The sequence below is a fragment of the Pogona vitticeps genome, chromosome 5, assembly GCF_051106095.1.
Source record: "Pogona vitticeps strain Pit_001003342236 chromosome 5, PviZW2.1, whole genome shotgun sequence".
Classification (NCBI taxonomy): domain Eukaryota; kingdom Metazoa; phylum Chordata; class Lepidosauria; order Squamata; family Agamidae; genus Pogona; species Pogona vitticeps.
Window position 1 is genome coordinate 84127226 of NC_135787.1, and position 21027 is coordinate 84148252.

At 40.9% G+C, this 21027-nt stretch overlaps 1 protein-coding gene across 3 annotated transcripts in view; it reads left to right on the plus strand.

The window, feature by feature from the left end:
• DHX15 (DEAH-box helicase 15) overlaps positions 1-21027 on the plus strand; it is a 382063-nt gene that overhangs the window by 328961 nt on the left and 32075 nt on the right. For all 3 annotated transcript variants that reach the window (XM_078394048.1, XM_020780429.3, XM_078394049.1), the window contains one exon: positions 229-571. In XM_078394048.1, coding sequence (XP_078250174.1) covers positions 229-571 — 343 coding nt within the window. The remainder of the gene's footprint in view (positions 1-228; positions 572-21027) is intronic.

Here is a 21027-nt window from a genome sequence, read left to right on the forward strand (position 1 = left end):
TATGGTTTCCTACTAGGACTATCTTCTCTGTCCCCTTCCACCTTCAACTTCATTACTTGGGGAGAGTAATTGGTCTTTACAAGCATATATGTTGTATGAAAATTATATCAGATTAATCAGTTTGTTAAAAATCAAGACAATTTTGCTTTACTTTCCCATTTTCTTTATTGCTGTAGGAAATGTTTAGTGTGTTTAATACTATGTTTATTTATTCTGAAAAACATTCAGGAAGGATCGAGATCGTGAACGTGAACGAGATGATCGCTCCAAAGACCGTGACAGGGATCGAGATCGAGATCGTGAGAGAGAAAGAGACAAGGAGAAGGATCTACGCCCTCCAACTAATTCTGCACTCATTACTGGTGTTGGATTGCCACCTTTAAAACCAGCTGTACTTCCGCAGGGTATTAATCCATTTACAAACCTACCACACACACCACGTTATTATGAAATCTTAAAGAAACGACTTCAACTCCCTGTTTGGGAGTATAAAGAGAGATTTACCGATATCCTCATCAGACACCAGTCTTTTGTACTTGTTGGTGAGACTGGTTCTGGTAAAACAACACAGGTGAGTTCTTCTCTAGGCTTTATTGTTGACTTGTGAAGATATGTGGAAATTGTTTTATGTTAACAGTTTTGAACGATTCTATGAATTCATTCACTCTTCTGCTAGCAATATTTCAGTGTCCTTAAAGAAATTCATCGTGCAATGACACATCACAAGTCTTACCCCTTTGAGCAAAATCTGTTTAATGAACCTTTCAGTTGCTTAATGACTAGAAAACGATGTAATGAGAATTCACTTGCCACGCTCATCTCTGGTAGTCTGTGTCTTCGGGGTCTGTTGCCTCTTTGTAAAAGGTTCAGTAACGTTTAAATTGCTCAGTACAAGCTTGTATTAATCTACAAATAACTGCTATTCTGATTACTTGAATGTAGTGGTCTTATAATAATGGTAAGCAAATGAGGGCAGATACTCAAATTCTGATTTTTCTGAAACTGACTACAGACTAGGTGGAAAATCATAATATATATTTGTATTATCATAGAATCATAGAAAAGCGAACAAGGCCATTAAGTCCAACCCCCTGCTCAACGCAGGAATACAATCAAAGCATATCTGTTTATGCACCCAATGAGAGACAGGAAGAATTATTTGAAAATATATTAAGAAGGCTAGATAAACTGAGGAAAGGTTACGTGATAGTAGCAGGAGATTTTAATATGGTAATGGATATGAAGAAGGATAAATCAAAATTGCAAATTGGGGAAGGAAAAATTAAATGTACAATATTAAATAGATTAATTAATAAAACAGATTTGAAATGTTTGGAGAGAATTAAAGGGTGAAGAAAGTTCTTCGACTCACAGGTGCATAATACATATTCAAGAATAGATTATATATTTGTGTCTAAAGACTTATTGCCAAGGATAAACTACACAGCTATTGAAGTCATTCAAATGTTGGCTCTAGCATGAGTGAATATGGAATTGATGGTTAAATGTGATTATAAGGAGGCTCTAAGGTGGAAAATTGATACGAATATTTTTTTTAATGAGAAGGGTACTTAATTTAATGCATTTAGCTAAAGACACTAATTCTAAAGTTGGAGTACTTTCATAAGATATATTTAAAGCATTTGATTCCGTGGAATGGGATATGTTAAAGTTTTAATTAAATATTTAGGGTTTGGACCCAATTTCAAGCAGATAATTCACCAATTATACAGAATACAGCTAGAGTAATAGTAAATGATGGAATAACTAATACACTTAGGCTGTGGTACAAGACAAGGTTACCCTTATCTCCTGTATTATTTACATTAATAATAGAATTATTGGCACAGATAATTAGAGATGATAAACAGCTTGTAGGGATAGAACATAAAGAAAATGGTAAGATAAACTTGTTTGCTGATGACACATTACTAATAGTTAAAAATCCAATAAAAACAACAGAGAGGCTTAAATCACATTTGGAGGAATTCGAGGATATAATGGGATTAAAAGTAAATTGGAGAAAGTCAGAATATTTATTGTTAAACCACTGTGATGAGAAAGGAAGAATGAAAATATTTGAAGGAAAATGGGAAATGTTATTAAATATTTAGGGATTAATATTACCTGAAATTTACAGGATATAATTAAAATAAATTTGGATAGATTGAAAAAAGAGATAATTGGAAGGATAAAAGATTAAAGATTGTTGTTGTTTAGTCATTAAGTCGTGTCTGTCTCTTTGTGACCCCATGGACCAAAGCATGCGCCAGGCCCTCCTGTCTTCCACTGCCTCCCGGAGTTGGGTCCAATTTATGTTGGTAGCTTCGATGATACTGTCCAATCATCTTGTCCTCTGTTGTCCCCTTCTCCCCTTGGCCTCACACTTTCCCAAACTCAAGGTCTTTTCCAGGGAGTCTTCTTTTCTCATGAAATGACCAAAGTATTTATTTATTTGATTTTTACCCCGCCCCTCTAGACAGTGTCTACTCAGGGTGACTTACATCAGTTAAAACAAGTTAAAAAACATATAGAATGCATTTATACTAATTAGTTCTAAACAACAGATTTCCAAAATGGTGGTATACAAAAGAAAGAAAGGGGAAAAAAAGAGAAAAAGAAAAAGTATTGGAGCCTCCGCTTCAGGAACTGTCCTTCCAGTGAGCACTCAGGGTTGATTTCCTTCAAAATGGATAGGTTTGTTCTCTTTGCAGTCCAGGGGACTCTCAAGAGTCTCCTCCAGCACCACAGTTCAAAGCATCAATTCTTCAGCCGTCAGCCTTCTTTATGGTCCAGCTCTCACTTCCATATATTGCTACTGGAAAAAACATAGTTTTGACTATGCGGACCTTTGTTGGCAAGGTGATGTCTCTGCTTTTTAAGATGCTGTCTGGTTTGTCATCACTTTCTTACCAAGAAGCAGGCATCTTTTAATTTCGTGACTGCTGTCACCATCTGCAGTGATCATGGATCCCAAGAAGGTAAAATCTGTCACTGCCTCCCATATCTTCCTGTTCTATTTGCCAGGAGGTGATGGGACCAGTGGCCATGATCTTTTTGATGTTGAGCTTCAGGCCATTTTTTGCGCTCTCCTCTTTCACCTTCATTAAGAGTTTCTTTAATTCCTCCTCACTTTCTGCCATCAGAGTGGTATCATCTGCATATGTGAGGTTGTTGATATTTCTTCTGGCAGTCTTAATTCTGGCTTGGGATTCCTCCAGTCCAGCCTTTCACATGATGTATTCTGCATATAAATAAGCAGGGGGACAATATACAGCCTTGTTGTACTCCTTTCCCAGGGACCACTCAGTTATGTGAAACCCCGCCCGCCACCATTGTGCAGCGACCAGAAGAAGATAACACAACTTTATTTGAATGAATGTACCGTATTTTTTGCACTTAATTTTTAGAGGAGGAACACAGGGAAAATATATTCTGAACCAAATAGTGTAATAGAATATTTAATAAACTATAACAGAATAACATTTGAACCATGTAAAGTGAACAGTATAAGACATATACCACTCTACCTATATTTTACATTTCCTTTCATCCATCTCCTCCCCATGCTTATAGAAATGTCTCAATGACATATGAGATCGTTGTGCAACTCTGCCCAGCTACAGCTCAAACCTATATTAAGTTAGAAATGGTTTGTCTGATTTGGCACTGCATTGAGAGGTCCCTTTTGGTTGTGTGGAGGATAAATAGTGGAATGAAACTGTTTTAACAGCTGGTTTTCCTTATTTACTTTAGGTTATGCAAAAGAACAGCAACACAAAGCTTAACCCATTCACCAGCAGTAGCACATGCTCATCATAAGACCAAATCCCGTGTTTCTGACATAATTGAACATTTATAGCATGCAAGGCACAACAGGTTAGGCCACACAAAGCCAAAAAAACTGAATACAAACTATAGTAACTGAAATCAGGAAGCAGGTACTGTAATCCAGTTAGAAGTCAGGAGGCACAGTTAGTTTCCTTGCTACAACACCCTTTGGAAATACATTCTCTGTTACAGTGGTTCTTAACCTTTTTGAAAGAAACGCCCCCTTGAGCCATTGAGGAAGCTATCATCGCCCCCCCTCCCCGCGGTGATGATATCTTATTTATTTATTTATTTATTTATTTATTTATTTATTTTTAAGACACTTAAATCCAATGACTCTTGAAAACACAATTAAATTCCAAGAAAATGAAATGCCCCCCCAAACAGTAACATTTAATGATTTAGTTGCAAGTAAATTTTAAGACGCAAAAAGAAATATGAAAAGGGCATAAAAACAAATGCAGGAACTAAAAATTTCAAGACAAAAAGTCTGAAACTAAATTAAAATTGGAGGAAAATATATATTCATGCACACTGTAAAAAGGCTGCAGCCATCTTCACAGGTTTGGCTTGCTCCAGCGCCCCCCTACCGCCCCCCTTCTGCTCCAGCGCCCCCATGCCACCCCTTTTCGTTCTACCGCCCCCCTGAAAAATGAAATCGCCCCCTGGGGGGCATTATCGCCCACGTTAAGAACCACTGGTCTAAATGGCAAGCAGTCTCTGGTGCTAGTTCAGAGGCCTCCCAGCATGGCAGTAGGGGGTTTCTGGGTGGTGGTGGTTGAACCCCTTTTTTCTGTATTCGTTCCATAAGATGCACATACTTTCTCCCCCACTATTTGGTGGGAGTGCCTCTTATGGAGCAAAAAATACGGTAGATTGTTGTACATGGAAAAAATAAAACACCCCCTGAAAATAAGCCCTAATGCGTTTTTTTGGAGCCAAAAGTAATATAAAACCCTGTCTTATATTTGGGGAAACAGGATATTTGTTTATCTCCAGCTGCAGTCTTTTTCTCCCTCCCCCTCCTTGCACTTACCATTTGTTTGGAAGTTCATAGTCTGTCTTATGGGAAAAGACTGAACTAAAATAGGAATTGAGCACCTCTGCCTTTTCTTTGTCTCCTGTTGGCATTATAAACCTAGTTCATTCTTAGCAATGAATTTCTCTGCCTTAAATCCTTGAAATACAAAGTGTTTACCATTCATTTAGATTACACCAGGGGTGTCCAATCTTTCACCTTCCCTGAGCCACATTCGAAGATGAAAATTTGGTTTGGGCTGCACGGGGGGGCAGCCCTAGCCATCCTCCGCAGCCCCGCTCCAAGCGCGCTTACTGGCAGCTGTGATCTCAGACAGCAGAGGCTTCCAGCTTCGACTCTGGTGGCTTTATGGGGCCGGGAGGGGGTCCACCTATTGATGGGGATGGCGCAATGCAGTCACGCAGCCCCCCTCCCCTCCCCTCCCGCTCCTTCCCTCTCTCCCTCCCGACTCTTGTGATGTGCCCTGGCCGCATTCCGGCTGCAAACACCGGCAGTGTAACTTGAAATTTTGGAATTTCTTTAAAAATAAAAAATTGCACTGGGCCGCATTACGAGCCGACCTGGGCCACATGCAGCCCACAGGCCGCAGGTTGGACAAGCCTGGATTACACTCTTATTTGTTAATGGCATCTCGTTCTCTAGCAAGATTGTGTTGCTAACAGAGGTGTGATAAATATACAGTGGTGCCTCGCATAGCGATCGCTCCGTATAGCGACGAAATCACTTAGTGATACTGTTTTTGCGATCGCAAAAGTGATCGCTTTGCGATAGTCGCTATGAGTGAATTTCGCTTTGCGATCATTGCAGTGAAGCAGTCATCGCAAAGCCCCCATTTTCGGCCAGCTGATCGGCGGTTTCAAAATGGCCGCCGGGTAAACAAAATGGCCACCCCGCTGTTTTCAGGCATGGATTCCTCGCGTTAGAGGCACCGACAATGGCGGCACTATGGAGGATCTTCACTTCAAGGTGAGTTTTAATCCCATAGGAACGCATTAATCGCATTTTAATGCGTTTCTATGGGCTTTTTATTTTCGCTTAGTGATGTTATCGCTTAGCGATTTTTTTGGAACGAATTAACATCGCTAAGTGAGGCACCACTGTATTGCTTTCAAAAGTCATAGGTACAGGGAGTTCTCTGGAAGTTCACAGGAAGTATAAAATATTGTAAATGTGTCACTGAGGTGATCCTGTTACAAATACAAAATATTCTGATATACTTGCTCTTAGTTCACATTTGGCATATATCTCCTCATGTCATCGGCTTTACAGCCACCATTAATTCTGCAAGTGTCAGTAGGATCGCTGGCAGTAATGAAGTATGTGTTTTGCTTGGGCCTTTCTTTATAATCTCTGTCAAAGGCAGATCTTCAGAAATTCTTTCCTCCATTATGATAACACATACTCATGCAGGCAAAGAAATGACCTGTTATTTTAATATATTTTGCTTTAGAACAGTCAGTCTTCTGGGAAATAGTTTGGTGCTAAAACAAAGACAGGAAAGTATGATATAGTGAATACTTGTGTTCCTTTTAATTACAGAAAAGGGCTAGCATCTTAGATGTTTAAAATACATATTTCATCAGGGGTTCGGCAGCTTTCCTGCCTTGTATCTGAGTGTAGTGTCATTATGTGGGCACATATTACAGCTGCCGCCCATATATGCAGAATTCTGGAAATCAGGCTTTCTGTATAGTGGAAGCAGCCAGCTATTGTACTGCGGAGCCAGTTGTCACAGGTTGAGTAGAACATTGATGTGTCCATGCAGGTACCAACTTGCAAAAAGTAGCTTAGCTAGACTTGGTTAATTGGCTGGACAAGTATTTCTAAAGCATTTGTATAATGAAATAAATCCTGAATAACAAATCAGACATCTGTTACTGAGAAAAAGGAATGTCAATTTAAAAAGTGCTGGATTGTTTCTTTTTACACACATAAGGAGGTCAGGATGAGCATGTATATTTTCCCCCGGCAACCATTTGATTCTCAGAAGTCTGTGAAGCAGATTGTATTAAGAGCATGTGGCCACATAGGGATGTAACATTTCCAGAAATGTTGAAACCATTGGGAGAAAAAAAGAGGGTTTCTTTTCTTATTTTTTCAGGGGGGGGCATCGAATTTCAGACAAATTGAAGAAAAAACAGCATTAGCAGTAACACTCTTTATGGAAAGAAAGTTATTTTGATTCTTTAGGAATATTATATATATATATATATATGTGTGTGTGTGTGTGTGTGTGTGTATATATATATATATATAAACTTGAGGATGGAATGAAATTATTATGCTTGCCATATTAAACATAATTTATTCAGACAATAAGTATGAACTGATTTTACTTTTATAATTTTTTCTGAGCTCTTTGCGTTATTTTCAGTTTCTGCTTTTTCCTCATATCATAGACTGAAGGCTTGGAATGAAATAAGCTTCTCTACCCTTTTTGATTTAGTTGTGGGTATTTCTAGATATTGGCAACTTTCTTTTTCGTGCTCTGGAAGATTGAGGAAACTGAGCTAGGTGAGAAGCAAGAATAGTCAGAGATTGTATTGTACAAAGGCCTTGCCATTGCAAGGAATAGGTCTGGTAGAATTTAATCAGTCTCATTCATTGACCTATTCCTGGACCACATCCCTAAAGATGTTTGGTATTAGACAGTATTGTGCTGCTCCTTTGGTAATCCAGTCAAATGTAGAAGCTGCTGTTATCACTTATATATCTGCTTTGAACCCACCAGATTTGCAGTAGCATGAAGTTGATAGCAGTAAAATTCTTTCTATTTCTTTAAAATAATCTTTCATTTTTTGCTTTACTTGTAACTGGAAATTCATTTCTCTGTAGCTCTTTCAGGGAGCTTCATTGTGTCATTAAAAAGGAAGTTTAGCCCATTACACGCACTTGTTATTGCAGTAATATGTGGATACTTATCCTTTATGATCTCCCAGCTGCTTTCTTATTATTTGCATTTTCACTCAGCAAAACAAATGCTTTACCATTCCCAGTTTTCTGTGGGACTTCATGTATTTTACATTTGGTATACTCTGCAGTATGTCTGTCCTCTTCTGTTTCAGTGCTTTTGTAAAGAAAAAAACTGATTGCAGTGTTCTCATAAAGTTTATGATTCCTTCTCACACATTTGTTCTTCCATCTGTAAGTACTGCAAAATGCAGTGCTTTGTTGATTTTTCGTTGCTCAGATTATATTACATGTTGATATTCTGATTCTAAAGAGATTCAAGGAATATCAACTGTGCAAATGGTATAATGGTCTTAGTACAGTGGGGTCTTGACTTGAGAACTTAATCCGTATTGGAAGGTGGTTCTCAAGTCAAAATGTTCTCAAGTCAAATCTGCATTTCCCATAGGAATGCATTGAAAACCATTTGATCCGTATCTGCTCTTTTCTGTCCATAGAAACTAATGGGAAGCTGCTATTCCGCCTTCGACCACTAGAGGGGGAATATTTTGTTTCTTTTTTTCTCAGGTCAAGAAAGGTTCAGGGAAGGCAGGGAAAATACAGTTCAGGCAGTACAGTACCAGGCAGTTCGAAGATTGTCTCCCAATCCACTCTCTAAACGCTGGGAGGAGTGAGGAAGCAGACAGGCACCCTTTTCACTGGCCAACAGTTAACTGAAAGTTCAAATTTTGCACTTTCCCTGCCTCCCACGTGGTTTTTTTTCAGTTCTTAACTCAAATCTAAGTACTTAAGTCAAGTCAATATTTTCCTATGAGAATGGTTCTTAAGTCAAAATGTTCTTAACTCAAGCCGTTCTTAAGTCAAGACCCCACTGTAATTTAAAAGCTTCCTGCCAGTTTGCTTTTTCAATTACTTTTAATAGGGTTCAAAAGAATATATTGCTCTCATAAGAGCTTGGTCACTTTTTTCCTGATCATCAGGTATCATGTTCTCTAGAAATGAAGCTATTTTTGAGATGCAGTTGTTTGCAATGTTTGTTTACTTGAAGATGGTGTTTTTTTATTGGGAAACTCTTTGTAGTGATGCTGGTGGTCTGGAAGGAATGGGAAGAGGACTTGGAAGAAGGAGAACACTGGAAAAACTATACGTACTTTTGTCATTATCATGCCCCTCATATAGTGTCATTCCTAGCAGCATTAGGACGTTCATATTTTACTTGACAATGTTTACAGATCACTTTTGTTTCCTTAAAAGAGCTTGCCATATGAAAACACTTCAACATACTAGATGCTGCTTTCAACATTTTGTTGAGGAGGAGAGAAAGGAAAAAGTAACGTAATGGCTAGCTTGCCAGTACACATTTAAGCTAGAGGGGATTCCAAAACATCAGATTGGAAAGGAATTAAATTATGATTTACTTAAAGGTTATGATGGTAACTAATACATATAAAATACTATTCAGTCTCAATTTTGATAAATTCAAACTCTTACCTTTCAAATAAGCAAGTTTTCCATTGCTTTTTTGTTGCTGTGTGCTTTCTCTCAGTTTGGGACCTAAACAAGTAGAAGAAAACACATAAACAAGCTATACAAAGAAATGGAAGCCCACAGGCAAATAAGAAACTAAAAGCTTCCTTCTGTTGTGACAATAGCAGTGCCCCCCAGAGTAACAAATGCGTGTTGCTGTGGTATTTGACAGTTATAATCTTTTTTTCCAGTCTGTTTCCCATACAGTATATGTTGGCATATTCTTGTTAAAATTTTGACAGATTCAGTCCTTGTGGCTTGAAATAGTTCTGTTGGTATCCCAGCTATCCCTTTCAGAGCAGCTTTCAGTTCACTTTATTGAACTGCAGGTTCCTCTTCACAGGATTCCTCTTCATAGAAACCTGTCATCCTTTTATCTTTACTACTTCTGTATACTGTTTCCATTTTTTCTTTATTTTTTTCCTGGTCATTCAAGTTCCCAAGAAAGGAGATGTCGAGGAGTGCAGCGACTACAGGACTATTGCTTTAATTTCCCATGCAAGCAAAGTGATGTTCAAAATGTTGCAATAAAGACATTTACCTTATATGGAGCAAGAAGGGCCTGATGTTCACGCTGGATTTTGAAAAGGAAGAGACACTCGAGATCAAATTGCAAATGTGTACTGGGTACAGGAGCACACCAAAGAATTTTAAAATAAGATCAGTCTGTGCTTTATAGACTACATCAAAGCCTTTGACTATGTATATCAGTGGTCCCCAACCTTTTCCCACACTCCAATGGGTCTTGGGGGTTTGTTTGTTGGCTTCCCTCCATTTCCAATGGGTCTTGGGGGGTTTGGTTGCTTTTTGGGGTTTTCCCCCATTTCTGATGGGTCCTGCATGCTTCCCTTGCTTTTTCCTTTGTTTTCTTTGCATTTCGAACCTGCCCCCTTTGTTCTCTGTGCATTTCTGATCTGCTCCGTTTGTTTTCTATGCATTTCCAATGGGTCTTGCATGCATGATTGCTTTTCTCTTCCCCCCCCCCTTTCAGCCGGAAGGGATTAATCGCATTTCCAAATTAGTCTTGCAGTGATTTTTTTTGTGATTTTTTCCTTCAGCTAGAATTGATTAATTGCATTTCAATGCATTCCTGTGGGAAATGGTGCTTTGACTTACAACCATCTTGAGTTACATCCATCTTCTGGAACGGATTATGGTCGTAAATTGAGGCACCACTGTATTTGGATTTCAGTTATCCTGGTGGTCTTTGTGGCTGGTTGCATTCCTTTTTTGAACTTCACTACTGTTGCTGGTGGAAAAAGCTTTGCCATGCTGCTGGTCTGATTCCAGTTGTTACAGAGTTGGAGGCAAGATCTCCTTGCTTTTGTTCTTGCAAATAAATTACACCAAAAAGAAATAAACGTAAGCTACAAAATAATATTGTTGACACATTCTACTGTAATGCTGACTGACCTGCCACAGCGTGTATATAACCAGTTAGTGACAACGTTATCTCTGTTATCCTGCCGAATCTTGAGTGAAGAAGTACTGTAGTTCTAGATGTGACCAGACTTATAGAAAAGTAGGGAAATGTAGATTTAACGTCGCTTTGTGAGATGGTCAGTTTACCAGGTTTTCTGCCAATAATGTGTTAAATTAACAATTGTTAATGGTACTGACTACATAAACCTTGGATTTTTGTTATCTATTATATTTGACAGCTTCAGTTAGAGTGGAATTTAAAAATGCAGTGAAGCAGTTGGGAGTGACAATTTAAATATTATTAATTAATGTATTTTCAATACTCATGCCCTGCCTTTCTAACGAAAGGACTCCAGGCAGCTTACTGTATTAACTAAGAGTATCAAGAGCAGAAAAAAATCATTACGGTATTAAAAAAAATTAAACAGATATAGTATTAAAGTTAGTTAGGTAAAAATAGTTCTAAAAACACTTTAAAAACGACAAAAGATAGCAGTCCCATTTTAAAAACCACTTTTAGGCAGCTGATCACTAAGAAGAAGCTTGCCCAAAGAGAAAGGTTTTCATCTGTGAAAGGACAGGAAGAACAGGGCAGCCGGCCTTCCTGTGGGAGGGAGTTCCATATTTAGACTAAAGACAAGGCATAGCCTTGATTCTCCATCTGAGACTCTTGATTGTGAGTACTCAATCGTGAAATCTTTTACAGATAGATTATGTAGGCTGGTGACTAATACGCTTTCCCCAGTACCAACTGTCCAATTCCACTTTGTGGGTATGGAATTGGGTGGTTTGAACAGCTGCTTCAGTTATTTTACCCTAACCAAACCAGCAACCAGTTACATTGCTGATTTGATTAGAGTGAAATAAGGAGTTGTCACAAATAGATTTCAAAAGCAGGAGAGTGCATACACATTGTGTGCTTGTGTTTTTTAGGGCTACAGTGTAAGATTTATCATACCTACATAATGTGTTTGGGCCAGCCTTTTCAGTGTTTTAGATTTTGTCAGCATACTAAATTGGCTGGCTGGCTTCCATGAAAACCATACTTCCATCAAGTAACTTTTCTGGAACTTTGGGGAGTTATTTACTTTATAGCAATAGACTGAGCTGTTACCAGAAAGTACAGTGGTGCCTCGCATAGCAAGGTTAATCCGTTCCGGATTAACCTTCGCTATAGCGAAACATCGCTGAACGGGACAGGGAAAGCCATTGGAACGCATTAACCATCGTTTAATGCGTTCCAAAAGGCTCCTTTACTCACCGTTCAGCGAGGTTTCCTATGGCCGGCAGCCATTTTTGCGCCCTCGTTAAGCGAGGGGAGGGCGCGAAAACGCTGGGTGCGGCCATTACATAGCTTCCGGCGGCCATTTTGTCCGCCGAACAGCTGATTGTCGGGGCTTCGTTTTGCGAAGATTGGTAAGCGAAACGCTTAGCGATCTCCGTAAAGCGATTTTTGCCCTATCTAAAAGGATCGCTATGCGATTTCGTCGTTATACGGTGCGCTCGTTAAGCGAGGCACCACTGTATTTCTAATGGCTGTACAGTTATTGCTGTTCAGGTCTGCAGACTTTATTTATTTATGCCACCCACTCTTCCCAAAGGTCTCTGGGTGGCTTACAACACTTAAAATTCAATACAAAGATAAAACTTTAGATGTTTTCTCTTAGATTGAGATATGTCTTAAACAATTTTGTGTACGTATGTGTGCACATCCGTGCACCATCAAGTCAATTCTGACTTATAGTGACCCTTTTCAGGATTTTCCAAATACAGTGGTGCCTCGCAAGACGAGTGCTTCGTTTAATGAAGAAATCGCATAACGAAGTTTTTGCGATTGCAAAAGCGATCGCAAAACGATATTTCCTATGGGGTTTTCTGCTTTGCGATGATTGGTTACCTGCTTCGCTAACCGATTATCGCAAAACGAAGATTTTCGCACAGCTGATCGGCGGTTTCAAAATGACCACTGGGTTAAAAAAATGGGCACCCGCTGTTTTCTGGGACGGATTCCTCCCTTCACGGGCAGCGAAAATGGCTGCGCTATGGAGGATCTTCGCTGGACAGTGAGTTTCAAGCCCATAGGAACGCATTAATCTGGTTTTAATGCGTTTCTATGGGCTTTTAAAAATCGCTTTACGATGTTTTCGTTCTACAGCGATTTTGCTGGAACGAATTAACATCGTAATGCAAGGCACCACTGTAGAGAAGTGGTTTACCATTTTCTTCTTCTGGGAGCTTCCTGGGACCACCATGCAGCTTGCCTAAGGCTACACAGACTGGCTCTATTCACAGGTGGCAAAGTGGAGAATCAAACTCTCAACCTCTGGCTCCACTGCCAGATTCCTAAATCATTGAGCTATCCAGTCTTAAATAGTTAGTTTAGGTGATTTTAACTCCATCTTACTGGAATGACAGTTTATTACATCTCTTTTCATGAAGGCTCCTCTGAGACTGCTTGCCAAACGCAAAAGGACAACAGGTTTGCAGACGAGCCTTATGTATAGCTTTCTTTGCCCCATATCAAGATTTCATTTTGTCAGTGGTGCTGGCCAGTATTTGATACAAGTTTGACAGATGTAAATTTAGACCCTGTTGAACCAGAGATAATGACTACTTTTTGGTTTATGTTGCCTACAGATGTGGACAGGATCCTTTGAAGAGATAAGAGCCACTACAACTGTAGTCTTACCAGCACTTTCTGGCTGATAATAATACTTAAGAACACTTAGTGCATGGATAAAAGAAGTGATCAGTGTGTTCTTTACATAATGGCAGGGTTCTAGCATGCCTAAGGAGGCAATAGCAAGATGGTTATTAAAACAACTCTCCTTGAATCCTACCTAACTGGATAATTATTGAACCATCTCCAATAATCTTTTCTTGGGCAAGGAGCATCTGATGGTGTCCCAGCTCCAAGGGTTCCTGAATTAGATTGATTATCTGGATCTCTTTCAGTATGATGTACAGTGGTGCCTCGCATAGCGACGTTAATCGGTGCAGCAAAAATCGCTGCTAAGCGATTTCGTCGCTATGCAATTTTAAAAAGCCCATAGGAATGCATTGAAACCCCATCAATGCGTTCCTATGGGCTTAAAACTGACCTTTAAGCGAAGATCCTCCATACGGCGGCCATTTTCGCTGCCCGGTAAGTGAGGAATCCGTCCCTAAACATAGTGGGTGGCCATTTTTTTTACCCAGTGGCCATTTTGGAACCGCCGATCAGCTGGGGGAAATCATCGCTTTGCAATAATTGGTAAGCGAAACAGGGAACCGATCATCACAAAGTGAAAAACCCCATTCAGACCATCACAAGTGATCGCAAAAGCAATTGCAAAATCTTCATCACTATGCGATTTTGACGTTAAACGGGGCACCCGTTAAGCGAGGCACCACTGTATAAGAGAAGCAGCTTTGGTGTCTGTTAGTGGGCAGCCTATGTGGGAAGTTTAACAGAAGTGTGTCACTGTTGATTCTGCTGGATCTCTCAATATGCTTTTGATGCCACCAGCCATAATATTCTTTTCTGGGTTGTCTTCCTGGAATGAGATAGAGACAGTGTTTTACTGCAGCTCTTGTCCTTCGTTGTGGGCTAAACCCAGAAAGTAGCATTGGACCACTCTTGTTCAACATGCTGGCCTATGGTTCTTTCGGGGTTCTGTTGTCCGTGTTGTTTACCATGTACATAAAACAACTGAAAGAGGTGTGGAGTTCAGGTGTTTGGTACCATGGGTATGCAGATGTTAGCCAGCTTTATTTCTCCTTTCCATCCACATCTGAGGAAGCTATCTCAGTTCTATACCAGTATTGGGGATAACAAATGAGAATGAACAAATTTGAACATAATCTAGACAAGATTAGTTCATTAGTTGAAAGGCATATTGGGGAATGGGGTTTCAGCTATGTTGGATGGCATTGCACTTCCCTTGAAAATTCAGATTTTTGTTGTACTGTACAGTGTACTTCAGTATAGTGTACTTCAGTACAGTGTACTTCAGTATATTTCTGGATTCAGTCCCATATCTGAATGCATAGGTTTTGACCAAGAGTATGTTTGCACGATTAAAACTAGTGCACTTGCTGTGCCCATTCCTGGGGAAAACTGATCCGGCCAAAGGTACACATGCCTTAAAGGTAAAGGTTCCCCTTGACAATTTTTGTCCAGTCGTGTTCGACTCTAGGGGGCGGTGCTCATCCCTTTTTCCAAGCCTTAGAGCCAGCGTTTGTCCGAAGACAATCTTCCGTGGTCACATGGCCAGTGCGACTTAGACACGGAACGCTGTTACCTTCCCACCGAGGTGGCACCTATTTATCTACTTGCATTTGCATGCTTTCAAACCGGTAGGTTGGCGGGAGCTGGGACAAGCGACAGGCACTCACTCCGTCACGTGGATTCGATCTTACAGCTGCAGATCTATAGACCTTACAGCACAGAGGCTTCTGCGGTTTAACCCGCAGCGCCACCTCATCCCTTACAACACATGCCTTAGTTGTAGCCTATTTGGATTACTGCACCTATGGCTGCTTTCAGAGGTATTCGGAATCTCCAGCGGTTCCAAACTGATGTAGCCAGTAAAGTATGCCACAAACAGAAGTTCTTTGCTTCAGCAATTTCACTGACTACTTTTTCGGTTTCAGTCGTAATTCAAAGTGCTGGTAGTGATGTATGAAGCTCTGTAGGGCTTGAATCCAGGTTATCTGAAGACATGTCTCTTCCTTTATCAGCCCGGCTGGGTCTTACGCACCTCAAGAGAGGCTTTTATTTCTGTCCCACTACCCTTCCAAACTTGTTTAAAGTAGAGCAGAGGGACATTAGGCTGCCCCCTCCCTGTTGTTCCTCTAGTAAAGTATGTTATGCAGGGAGGCTTTTGTTCACTTTGTGACTGAAGAGGAAGGGGCTTTTGATGGTGGATATTGTTTCTTCTTTTAAAAAAATGCTTTTAAATTTTATTATTTTCCACTTTTCTCACATTGTTTGGCATCTCACAACACAAACTTAAATACATATGCAATTTTTTAAAATATAGTATTAAAACATATTATACAAATGCATGAAAATAAAAATGCTTTGGTGATCCATTCTCTCATTAACTGATATGGGATGAACACAATTGCACGTCTTTCCCTTAAAACCTGCTATAAAGATTTTCTGAAAAATAGAAAGCTTATTTTTCTTCTCCTTGATTGGCAGATACATACTGTTTTTTCCTAGGCACTAGTGTCACTTTAACCAAAACACGAAGATCAGGATGGTTGTTCTTCGTGGTCTCTGTGAATGCACACAAATTGGTTTAATCTGTGCCTGCACAAGACCTTGTGGAAGTTTCTAGAACTTAAAGACGTAATTAGTGGGTTGTTCCCCATGGAGCGCATGCTGTGCCCTCCTCAGTTCCCTTTAGCCACCACTTAAACCTTCTTGATGACTAGAGCAACTAACTTTTCAATCGTAATCACATCTTTTTTACCTTTATAGGCTTCATTTTACTACTTATTGACGTTTCCCTGTGAGGTTTTCTTTTCTTATGTTCCCTTTTCCATATTTTTTCATACTTTCGTTTTTCCCTTTCCCCCCTCCCCTCCCCCCCTTTTATGGCCACTCCGGGTCTGTTCAAATAAAATCCCCCTATCTGATGGTCACGACCACTGCCTTTTTTGTTTGGGGGAACAACACCAAACACAGTTTTGCCCAGAGTGCAAGAGACTGACTAAACCAGCTCTCAAACTCTGGCTTCAGCGTCTCCGCTCCTTTCTTTGGGAAAGACCCCTCCAACCAACCATTTCTTCCGTGGAGCCTACCTCGAATCCTGTACCCAGGCAAGAATTACCTGAATTCGTGTCGGGCCTGACCACGCCATCTCCCAAACCAAAGGGACCTTCAAAATCTTCATCAAACTCAAAATCGGCATTAGTATCAAAGCCATCCTCTACACGGCCTCAGGATCATTAATCTAAAAAGAAGGAGCACATTAAATACAAGAAGGCTAAAAAAAATCTAAGCCTTCTCAACCTCTCGAACCGCTATCAGATCTCCCCTCACTGATCTTGGAGGAATCCTCGGGAGATGTTCCCAACTCCTTTTCAGAAGGGGAGGAGCCACACCACTAACTCCAGGTTGGGCTCCTGTTTCCCTTTACCGGGCCATCTACCGCCACATCGTCTACCTTCTGATCCCAGCCTCAGGCTCAATGTCGTCAAACTTTCCATCACCCCCAAAAGAAAAGGGAAACAATATCTTTGATTTTCTCCCACTCAAGGTCAACTACCATATACTTTTCTGCACATGCTTTTTCCCTTTCATCCGAAATTGGTTCCGTATCACAAACGACCACTGGGTACTTTCCATCATCTGCCACAGTTACCTTCTCAAATTCGTAGAACTCCCTCCTGTCAGTCACCTCAGACATACTCCATACACTCCTGCTCTTTGAGACAAAGTCTCTTTTCTACAGAAATAAGTCACAGAGTTCCAAACTGAAGTCTTCACGCCGGCTTCTATTCCAGATACTTCATGGTTCCAAAAGGAAACGAAGGCCTCCTCCTTGTCCTCAACTTCAGACGCCTCAACACATTCAGCCCAAACACTTCCAGATGGTCACTTTAGACACTATCATCCCACTCCTCTCCTCTGCAGACCGTGTGTCATAATAGACGTTCAAGACCCATATTTTCACATTTCTATCCATCATCGTCATCACAAATACCTCTGCTTCTACTTCGAAGGCATTGCTTACCAGTTTTGCTCCCTCCCCTTCAGCCTTTCCAATGCTACATGATCTTTCACAAAATGCCTACACGCCGTAACGGTTTTTCCCTACATCAACAATTGGCTAATCTAATCATATTGGACTCTTATCAAAAGGCTCAAAAAGACACTTGCTTCTCTCTTTCCACACTAGCAGATCTCAGGCTCAATGTCAACTTTCACAAGTCTCCTCTCAGACCGCAGATTATATCGGGGCTTCCCTCAACTTGTCCACGGCCAGTACTTGTCTCCCCTGTGAGAGAATAAACATATTGAAAACTGCAATACAGCCCTTTCAATCCTTTGTTTCGATATTGGCTCATCAGACTCAACATCTGCTCGGCCTTATGGCCTCGACTACAGCAGTAGTCCAACATGCCAGGCTTAAAATGAGATCTCTCCAAGCCTGGTACTTTTCTCTGGTCGACTCCCCCTTCCAGACTGTTGCTGGTCACTCCAGAATTGGCACATCAACTTACCTCATGGACCTTTATTTCACCATCTCACATTTGGTCATCCTTTCTATCTACTCCAGATCACTGTCCAGGTCACCACAGGTGCCAGCCCCACTGGATGGGGCGCTCAATGTCATGGTCACAAAATCCACACCCTATGGTCAAAACAGGAACAGACTTTTCACATCAACCAGTTAGAACTCCTCGCCATCATCAAGGCCTTCTGTACCTTCCACCCTCTCATAGTGGGTCAAGCTGTTCAACTTGCCACAGACAATATGATTGCCCTGTACTATGTAAACAAACAAGGGGGCACTCACTCGCTTTCTCTTCTGTATCTCGCAGTTCATCTCTGGGAATGGTACTGTACCCACCATATTTTTTCCCATCATGGTCCACATTGCTACTCAGACAATGTCTTAGCGGACCACCTCAGTCGCCTGCCTTCTCGTACCCACGAGTGGGCCCTCAGCGATACAGTGTACATCCACCTTTGCCATCATTGGGACACCTCTACCCTAGATGTGTTCGCCACAGAACACAGCACCACTACTACTCCAGGGCAGGAAAAGGACCAAACTCTCTAGGAGACGCTTTCATGGTCAACTGGGTATCCACCCTTCTCTATCTCTTTCCTCCCATTCCTCTAGTCCAGAGAACAATAATCTGTCTCCAACAATTCCGCTCCAACGCCATCCTCATAGCTCCTTGGTGGCCTCGTCAGCCTTGGTTCACCCAGATCAAGACAATGTCGATTGACCTACTTTGGCTCCCCCTCCTCCCTCATCATCTGCTGACCCAGAACAAGGGCAAAGTCTTTCACCCAGACCTGGAGTTCCTCCATCTAACAGCGTGGAGGATTCACCTTCTATAACGGCTGTTCTAGACAAAGCCAGGAAACCCTCCACTAAACTCTTGTACTCTTACAAATGGAGAACCTTTTCCACCTTTGCTGCTTCCAAACGACTCTCTACAGCACCTGTCTCCCTAGACACCCTTCTTACCTTCCTCCTCCACCTTTTTCACTTTGGACTCTCGCATTCCACCTTGAAGGTGTATATCTCTGCTATAGTAGAACACCAGCCACCAGGCTTGGATTCTTCTCGGCTATTCTCTCATCCTACTTTAAAGAGATTTTTAAAAGGACTTCACAACATTTGTCCTCCTCAGAGGCTACCACTCCCACAGTGGTCGCTCCAAATCATCCTCCATACTCTTACTCTTCCTCCCATTGAACCACTAGCCACTATTAGTTTTAAACTTCTCTCACTTAAGACTCTCTTTCTCATCGCTGTTATATCTGTTAGAAGAGCTAATGAGCTGGCAGCTCTCAGAGCTGACACACCATATCTCCAATTCCACCCTGACAAAGTCACCTTGTATCCGGACGATTCCTTCCTACCTAAGGTCATTTCAGACTTCCACCTCAATAAACCTCTTGTCCTCCCTTCTCTTTCTCCCTCTCCAATATCAGATCTAGAGCAAATGCTTCATACTCTGGATGTCAGACGCTCCCTGGCCTTGTTTCCAGGACAAAGACTTTCTGGAAGTCTCCTTGTCTGTTCCTTTGCTATCATAGTCGATGTAGCGGCTCTTCAGCTTCATCACAATCCAGATGGATAGTTCAGTCTATTGCTTTGTCCTATGAACCAGCAGGCAGACCGCCACCAGATACTATTAAAGCCCACTCCACCAGGGCTGTCTCTACCTCTACCGCCTTTCTTCGCGGTATAAACGTCTCTGATATTTGCTAAGCTGCCACCTGGTCTACACCCTCTACATTTGTCACTCATTATCGGCTGGACGTCAGAGCTAAGAATGAAGCTGGCTTCGGCAGGGCTGTTCTTACTTCCTTTTTGACATGATGTCCCACGAGCCGGTAAGTGAGCTTGCTAGTCACCCATTCGTGTGCATTCACAGAGACCATGAAGAAGAAAGCTTACTTACCTTTAACCATGGCTGTTCAAGTGGTCCTCTACCACATGTTCCTCCCCTTTGTCCGTCACGTTGTTGTCTCTATCTGCCTTTCTCAAAGTGGCGGACTTTTTCGGAACTGAGGGGACTTCAGAAGGGTGGAGTGTGCACTCTATAGGGGAACGTCCCACTAATCACATGCGTTCAAGCTTTGGAAACCTCTGAGAGGTCCTGTGCAGGGGCATTTTAAATCCATTTGTGTGGATTCACAGAGGAGCACTCGAAGAACCATGGTTACAGCTAAGTAATCTTTCTGTTTTGCTCATTTAGTATACATTCCATATCAGAAGATACTTTCTAGGAAGTCATCAACTTGTTGAATACATGAATTGCAGGTGTCCTTTTTACTTTTCTGCTGTTTATTGGTTTTAACAGCATCATGTGTCTTTTAAAAAGTATCCTATGTCTCTTCATGCTCAACCAGTTACTTAAGGCCACCATTGTCTTAGGCTGAACATGACAGTTATGTCTGTGTAGCTGAGGTCTTTTTTCAATCTTGAAATATGGAGATGAATGCCATTGTTCCTCTAACTCATATACATTTTAATCAACTAAACTTTTAATTTCCTTTCCTGACATTAGTCCTTTCAGACTCAATACATTTAAGATAATCACGGTATACAGTTGCTGATTATGCTAAAAGTTTTGACCCTAGAGCTAGTCCAGTGCCTTTTTTTTCTGCCATCTTTCATCTCTCATTCAGCAGTCTGTATTACAGGTGGATGCTAAACTTTACTTATAATACACCTTGCAGAATGGCACATTATTTGCAGCTTGAGGACCTGCTTATAGCTGCTTTTGAGTTTACTGTTGTGTTCTGACATTTGAAAGGGAAAGATGGTGGGATAGGTGGTGGTAGCTGTTAGTGCTATGTTTTTATGCATTTCAGAGTTTAAATATACAGTAGACTCTAGAATTCTGCTGAAGACTCTGTTGTTGTTGTTGTTGTTGTTAATTGTATTTATACCCCTCCTATCTAGTAATTTTGACCACTCTAGGCGGCTTACAACATAAAACATAACAAGTTCAAGAAAAATTTATAACAATTAATTAATTAATTAAATGTGTTTTGACAGTGGTTGGGACCATTCTAACTGCACAGCTGTACAAATCTATGATTTAATGGCTAG